The 8,472-nt window shown below is 47.4% G+C and overlaps 1 protein-coding gene across 1 annotated transcript; it reads right to left on the minus strand.

Moving 5' to 3' along the window:
- Positions 1 to 6,885: 6,885 nt before the first annotated feature.
- On the minus strand, positions 6,886 to 8,150 carry LOC144112056 (alpha-(1,3)-fucosyltransferase C-like). The gene is made up of 2 exons (XM_077645134.1): positions 8,119 to 8,150; positions 6,886 to 7,465 (listed from the first exon to the last, which is right to left on the minus strand). Exons 1-2 carry the CDS (start codon positions 8,148 to 8,150, stop codon positions 6,886 to 6,888), a joined length of 612 nt encoding a protein of 203 aa, XP_077501260.1.
- Between the last annotated feature and the right edge of the window lie 322 nt (positions 8,151 to 8,472).

The raw sequence follows: 8,472 nt of genomic DNA on the forward strand, positions 1-8,472 counted from the left end.
ACTTGGTCTCAATGCGTTATAGTGCTTACAAATGAACCTGTATTTCCACAGCTGACGTTTTTAACCTCGGCCCAAATCTTTCTGGAATCGTTTCTTATTCCGGCGAAGAGTTTTTCATATTAAGTGAGCTTTGCTTTCCTCATCTCCTTGTTGACTTCATTTCTGCCTTTCTTGAAAGCAGAGAATGTGATCAAGTCCCGAGATTTTAGTTGAATTAGAGAAAAAACTAGCGCCAAACCATGCACACCACAAGAAAAGAACGCAGACGAGATACAAGCGCTTGTGTCTCGTCTTTGTTCTTTTCTTCTGGTTTGCATGGATTGGCGTTAGCTTTTCTGTAATTCAAGTATGCTCCAACTAGCCCAAAAAGAGGTGTTAATCCCGATATTTTACAAAGCATGATACATATTGTTTTTCTTTGTTATCTTTTTTACCAAAGAAGGAATAATCCATGGCTTACAAATTTTTTGCCTACTAGATCTGTTTTACCGTAACGGTAAAGCTTCATGATAAGATAGGGTCAACTTATCAAAAACAATTGGATGCTCTGTTTGGGTTGCATTCGTATAGTACAGGACTCCAGTCAGTGGCTTCGACGAGGGAACGAAGCTTCCGTAGCCCTCGGTCGATAGATAACCACGCTGCACAAGCTCAATCGCCGGACTAGTTTACCTTTCATGACGTGTGCACCTCCCGTAATTGTAATATGATGGTGGAGTATTGCAGTGATGGTGGCGTGAGGCCTCATGCCGAGATCACTGAGTTCAGTCCGGTCAAGTACGGCGCGAGGAGGTTCAGGGAGGCTACTGTTATTCCGTACAACAACGATAGATTGAAGCTAAAAATGAAGAAAGAAAAGATGGCCGAGCACACTAAATTGATGCCAAATGAAACTTCTATGTTTTCGACGCCACGGGTTCGAATACCACTTGGGGTTAGAGTATGCTAGTGTTGCTTTTTCCAGCGCTAGCAGTGTGCCTTGTATAACAGAGTGATGCGACCAACGTTATTAATCACTGATCACCACAAACATTCTTGTTCTGCAACACAACCGCCACCATTAATCCCATGGAGGAGAAAAGGCAGCATGCTACGTTACCGACCACAAGCCAACAACGCAACACTAACAACTATTCCCTTCTAAAGCCCCCTCCATGATCACCTCGGGCCTTTCCTTTGTCCTTCCTCTGCGAAGGGTTGTTGTTGTTGTTGTTAGTGGTTATTCGTTAATAAAATAAAAAAAAGGAAGGAAAAGATGTTGCTAGCCGCGGCATGTGCCGTCGAAAACTGCAGCACCTGAGGTGCAGCTAGCGGGAATGAGAGGACAGAGCGAGGACAGAGAGAGGAAAGGGAAGGGGAGAGCAATAGTGAGAAAGGATAGTGTAATGGTAATATACACTAATGCACTATACACAAATACATAATATAGAAATATCTGCGAGGGGGGAAGACTCCACTTTCCGGAAACGACATACAACCCCCCCCCCCCCCTCGAGGTCGTCGTGCGGGGAGGCGGCTCGTCCGGCGCCCACTTGTCTCAACGTAAAGGGGTAATGCCCGGTGCGGCTACCCAAAATTCGTGGGAGCGCATAATACAATTCTTTCAATTCGATTCTTGAGGGGCGTCTTCCATCGGCATTGATTGAATGAAACGGTTTTATTTCCATCAGAAAAAAGGCGCCTCTCACCCTGCCCGCGGCACCCAGGCCTGGTAAGACGGGGAGTAGTGCGGCTGCGGATTAGAGGCTGGCAGGAAGCCCTTGGCTTGTTGTGGCCTCTTCCGCCAGATGGATGATGCTACGCTGGATGGTAGGGTCGGCGCTTCGTAGCATTGTCTCCCAGAGTGCTGTACTTGCTATATTTTGTCCTACCCCTGGCGACTGTGGGTACACCCAAATTATGTGGTGGAGGGCCCCTCTCGCCCCACAGTGTTTGCACTGATCGTTCTCTCTAAGCGCTGGGAGCACGTGAAACGCCCAGACCGGGTTCATGAAGGTATTAGTTTGGAGCCGTCTTCACGCGACAGCTTCTCTGTTAATTAGGCCAACACGTGCGGGGGTACCAGTCTGCATCCCAGTTCATAATGGTCGATGATTGCCCGTAACTTTGCAGACCCTAGTAGTATACCCACTGTGCGGCGGGCTCGACGACTACCCGGAAGCAGAGAGCTCGGGCTAGTTCGTGAGCCACCTCGTTATCAGGAATAACAGCGTGCGACGGTGTCCAAATTAACTGAATTTTCCTATTCCGAGATTTTTGGGTGAGGATTTTGGGCGCTTCCGTTGATAATAATAATAATAATAATAATAATAATAATAATAATAATAATAATAATAATAATAATAATAACAATAATAATAATAATAAAAATAATAATAATAATAATAATAATAATAATAATAATAATATTTGGTTTTTGGGGAAGGGAAATGGCGCAGTATCTGTCTCATATATCGTTGGACACCTGAACCGCGCCGTAAGAGAAGGGTAAAGGAGGGAGTGAAAGAGGAAAGGAAGAGAGAGGTGCCGTAGTGGAGGGCTCCGGAATAATTTCGACCACCTGGGGATCTTTAACGTGCACTGACATCGCACAGCACACGGGCGCCTTAGCGTTTTTCCTCCATAAAAACGCAGCCACCGCGGTGTTGATACCATCGCCTTTCCGAAATTTCGGATGGCAGATTTGCTGTCCCTAATTAACTTGGCTTTCGTTCCTACGCAAGCGAGCGCTTTCGCAACTTCTTCCCCAGACTCTATGTTGAGCTTTCAGATGGCTGCCGCAGATAGCGGCATCCCTCACCCATCGAATACCGAGGCTACCGCCCCACCCGTTCTGCAACTCGCCGCATCGACATAGGCGACTTACTTCGCTTCCATATTTTCGAACCTCCGCTGTATAGCTTTCTCTCGTTTTACCCTTCTTTCTACGTTAATTTCTGGGTGTATGTTTCTAGGGAAAGGGGGGTGCTGCCAAGGCGTTCCTGCTTTCCCCACTAATTTCGACCTTGATTTGGATCCCTCTGTCTGGCTTGAGTCCCACTTTTGCAAGGGTCACCCTGCTCGTCTCGGTCGTACTCTGTCTCTCTAACTGGGAGACTCGCTCTGCCTCTGCGAATTCTGCCCACGTGTTGTGCACTCCGGAGTCCAAGCAGTTGCTCGGTCGAGATGCTCATGGTCTGTCGTAGCGCCTTTATTACGCATCTTCCGATTAGGGGTCTAGTTTGTCTCTCTCTCCTGCCTTGATGTCGAGGCAGCGCGTCGCGTAACTCATTTTGTATATTACGTATGCCTGGATAAGGTTTAGTAGGTTTATCTCCTTGACCCCTCTTCCTTTAGTCGCGATCCTCCTTAAGAGTGCGAGGGTTTGCATCGCGTAGGTTTCTAATTTCTTCAGCACTTCTCCGTTATGCCCGTGCGATTGAATGACCATCCGCGGAATCCTGAGCTGTTCTGCTTTTTGCACCGGTTCTGCTTTTTGCACCGAACACTCTACATTGCTCGACGCTTTCTCTGGGCGCTTCGTAACATGTTCTACACCGGCCGCCACTTCCCAACTCTTTTCTGGTACAGCAATATCACTCTGCCAAATTGAATTCTGTTCAATGCCTCTTCTGCTTCTAAAATTCATAGTTCTCTTAAACACACCGTCTTATTAACGCAGGGAAACCTCGACCGTCCGCTTACACATGCTTCTTAAGCGCTCACAACCAGCTCCATCTGCGACCCTTGGGTCCTCTCCTTCCCCGCTGCGGCCCAACAAACTATGCCCCTCGATTGTCATAGTGCTCCGCGGAAGAAGGATTAGCGAGACACCAACCAGTTTAGTGTCGCACTCCAGGAAATAGCTTAGCCCGCTGGTCAGCGTCTGAGGTCCGCCTTCCTCAGCCCTGGATTCTCTGTTGTCCTGCCATCGAACATAGGTGGTCCACTTTCCGTCGGGAAATACTTCGTTGCCTGGCTGCCGGAAATTTACAGGCCTTCCAGTGCCCCAGCACGGAAAAATGGGGGCCCCGTTCTCCAGCAGCTCGTTTATTTCAGCTTCAGTTGCCTTGCTGGTCATCTGGTTCTTGTATTGAACTTCCTAGACATGGACGCTTGATTCATTCCGCAGCTCCCGGACTTGAGCTCTGTATGACTTGTCGGTCACTTGAACCTTCTGCGTCTCGTCGGCCTCGACAAGCAGTCTTCTCTGAAGCTTCCGGCGTCACTCTCTCGACGCTGCTTCCCGTTTCCTCCTTGAGGATATACCGCTCCGCGACTTGTCCACAGACTTGTTCTTCCGGCCTCCATCAGGTGCCTCGAGCAGAAAGTCGTTGCAGTCTTGTCGAGACGGCGCCAGTTGTGGCTTTTCCTTCCCTCTTTCTTAGTTTTGTTGAGAGAGAAAGATTTTAGATGATCTTAAAAGGCTGCAGTTGATCTTCCCGTTTCTACTTGCTCGATCACATTACTCGGAGTCAACTTTTGAGCGTTAACTGTTTATTTGCCCTTAAAAGAAATAAAACAACGCAAAAAGCAAAAACAATCCTATATACCAGTGACTGCCTCGCAGACAAACATGACAAAGCCAGCCCCTGGTCCCTCTAAAATGGCCTCCCTTAATTCCATGTCCCCGCCCCCAATGGGGGCGTCGAAGATTTGGATAAATTACTATACGCTCGTTCAATTAAAGCTTGGCGAATTGACGACACAACAAATCAAAGGTATGGGAAAAAAGATAAATCTTCCGGATGCAATACTACATAGGTAATTCCACCCTCCACTATCCCATGCTTATGCATATTTATAGACTCAAAAAATACAAACACAGTAACTACACAAGTCTATCCGAGGCAGAATGCGTCATCACTTTGTCATCACGGAAAACCCTCGGGGACCCTTGCATGCATAGCCGTCAGGCGAATACAGCCTGTCCGACAAAGCGTGTTTCCCTTAGACAAAGTGTGGCCCTTAGACGAAAGTATACGGTAATGGAAGGCAGGGGTATGGAAAGCTTCTCGGGCTACGTATTACGGCTTCATGATTCTGCAGTCGTATGAAAAATGCTGAAGTGTTGCAGGCATCCATTGATACAACAACGGTTATATATTACGATGTGGCTGCAATTCATCTTTCGGTTCCATTTCCATCTGAAAGCACGACGCAGTGTTTGTGTCCGGTAGGATATTCGGCTGATGATGCTTCTTCCAAACCCCACCTTTTCACATGTGTTGGCTGAGCTGATAATGACCGGCAAGAGTGGAAATTTGGGCGAGTCGGCATCGATCCATGAGGAAAAGAGCGCGAACACAAGAGCGCTCCTGGTGTGTGTTCTGTCTCCGTCTGTCGTCTTGTGTTCGCGCTCCTTTTCCCATGGATGAACGGCCTTCCTAGCTCATCGTCGCGTTATTCACGTGCGTGGCGTCACGTGCGAGTGGAGAAGCAAACACATCTGCTCCTGGGGCAGGTTAAGAAAGGGTAGGAAACAGCAAACACATCTGCTCCGCTTTAAGATAGAGCCGGAAACTAACTTAAATATAGCAAAGACCAAGTTTAGTTTTTGCCACATACGTTCAGCTTGTAGCTAAGCCTTTCTCGGTGGCAACGCTCACGCGATGCATGGACTGCCAAACAGCCAGCAGAGCTGGATAAAAAGGCAGCTCGCATTAGTTTACAGCCACTATAATATGCCCGCTATTTCTCACAGAGTACTTCACTGCGGCAACCCTGCTTGCCCTGAGGCGGCACATTTAACCGCCTCCCTTTTCTAAACTACAGGTGACGCACATCATGGACAACTACGTCATATTCTTTCTCTTATTCGGCCTTGTCGAGAACTGAACGGCGATTCTCAGGGTGCATGAGTGACATTCCTTAGTGGACACTTAAGGTGAGTGACGGCACTACGATATATATGCGCGTGCAAGAAGAATGCACTGACTGATCTAGTTGTTTTTGTCGTCTTCCTAACGTTTCGAGTAGTTATGTGGTAATGAGAAAACCTAGCAATAACCAGAGGTGCTTCCACTTTCCTTCACAGCTGCTGCAGTGACACGGATCTGGCAAAATACACCATACTCCCGACTAATATGGTTGTTTATCCAGTCATGTTACAACAGAAAAGGTGCACATCTCGCCAATGTGTGTTAGTTTGCTGCTGCGCCTTCAGCACAGAGGACACACGATGACATCTGTCATAGGATCAGGGAAATTAACATCAGTTTGCGCAAACCGTCCTTTGTTGCCTTTATTTCTTTTGCTTGTGCAAGAAAACGAAATGGATCAAAACATCGTGCTCTCTCAATTGTGGGCAGTGCTGTCGCATCGTGCCCATGACATGAAGATAATTCTTAGAAGCAGTGAACCACTTGGGTGTGTGCAGTTCGAGTCGTACACGCAGGCGGGTCGCATGTCTAAAAACTAATTAGTAGTTTCACGTGTGTATCATACGTCAGGGAGTCGGTATGGGGGCTTCGACTATGACGGCTAGTCTACTTACAATCAACACTTCGTCGCAAACCGAACAGTCGTTTTCTCTTGTACTTGGCAGCGCACCACACAGTCCTTTACACAACGCTGACAAATACTAGACATTTGCGTGCATTTCAACTTTCAAAGCATGCGGTAATGCGGCAGCGAGTTCTATTTTCAAAGCAGTGCTTACTCTGCGCGCAAAGTGACACATTTGCCTGCTCACGAAGATCGGGTTGACTTCACTGCCTTCCCATGATTCCCGTGGCTCGCCGCTGTCTCGATGTAGTCAACACTTGGAGCTAGTGTGTGCCTGCCATGGTAGCGCACCAGTGAACTGACTGATGATCCCTCGCGTAAGGTTTTGGTATCTCGGCTCCAGGCATAGCGATGTGACGAAGTGTTCCCCCAGTAAAGTAGGTCTGGGACCACCGATGTCTACCTGAAAGATTTGCTGTGCAGCTTCCGGCAGAGAAGGCAGAAGGTGTAGTAAGTCCAATACTTCACTTGGTACATACCTTTCCATTTGAAGAAGCTGCTGTAGAGGATGAAGTCACTGGCCACATTCTTAATGTATAGCGCCAGATCCTTCGGGAATTTGAAGCTCAGGGCGTCCATGAATGAACCCGCTGGCGCTGCACGGCTGTAGCTGACCCTGCCCAACACCACGGGAACAATGTCGTACTGGAGCACCTTGAAGAGCTTCTCTGTAACGCAATCCTTGCAGATGGAGTTCTCGAAGGACAAGTAGTAGTAGCTTTTGGCTAAAGAGCGGTAGCAGGCTATGCTGCGCGAGCAGTTCTGGTCGCCGCATTTGCCGTACACGTCGACGTAAATGTGCTTTCGCAGCTCGTGAACGAAGTGCTCGCGAGTGCCGGATGTGTTGCAGCTGCTGGCTGCCCAGTCGGCCATCTTAAATTTTCCTTGCCAGAGGCGCTTAAGGGTTCGCTTGAAGAAGTGATGGCCATTTTTCTTGACTTTGACCTCGCCGTAGGTGTCTAGGACGTCGGAATCAAGCCTGCGAGGGAGTTGAACAAAAAGAAAATAAACAGACAAGAGACGTTAGTTCTAATTTATACCATCAGTCGCACAATCAATTCGCAGCATCCGTTTTATCTTCTAAAAAGTCATACGTGAACATATATCGCACACTGCGCAAAAAGCAGAACGCGACGTTGGAGAGCTCAGTACAATGATGAGCGAAAATATAAGCTAAGTGCGTCAATTTTCTTTACATATTTTGTGTCTAAGAATAGAAAATACATGAGTGATAAATATCGACCGCGGAAAGGTTTTTATTTGAGTATATGCGAAAATTTCTGCAGCTTGCCGTGAAAACTGCAGACGGCGAGAAGAGGCTCTGCAGAAAATACCAGTCTTCCTTTTTTGAAAAATATTATGGCATTCGTACAGAAAATATACATCTAAACTGATGAATGTACATCACTGTACTGCGTCTATTTTGAATATATGAATTAATTATGACCCATATGTATCTGAATTTAATAATTTCGAACCGGATTTGGTGTATTTTTTTTCTTGAACCTGGTCCCGAGGCCGGTATTTGATTTTCCGGTTGGCACCATCGGTTTGTTTTAGTCTAGTGTGAAATTGTGTAAGCAAACGTATTCATTTTACGTGCTGAACCAATTCAATTCATCAGCACCTCACGCGACAGCGTCGTTTCTACCCAAGAGGAACATTGCGTCGGCTTTATTGGGACCTCGCTGCCGTGAAGCAGGCGAACAGACATGTGACCGGTTGTCTCTACGGTTGCAGTGTTGTGTGCAATCGAGATTTAATCGGCAGACCATAGCAGTTCTTTTGTTCTACGCCATCACATTCTTCATCATCATCATTGACCTGGCTACGCCCACTGCAAGGCAAAGACCTCTCTCATGTCTCTCTAGCTAACCCTCTCATTTGTCAGCCGCGCCCATCGTATCCTCGCAAACGTCCTAATCTCATCCGCACACCTAACTTTCTGCCGCCCCTTGCTACGCTCTCCTTATCTTAGAATTCACG

The sequence above is a fragment of the Amblyomma americanum genome, unplaced genomic scaffold, assembly GCF_052857255.1.
Source record: "Amblyomma americanum isolate KBUSLIRL-KWMA unplaced genomic scaffold, ASM5285725v1 scaffold_38, whole genome shotgun sequence".
In the NCBI taxonomy this organism is placed as follows: domain Eukaryota; kingdom Metazoa; phylum Arthropoda; class Arachnida; order Ixodida; family Ixodidae; genus Amblyomma; species Amblyomma americanum.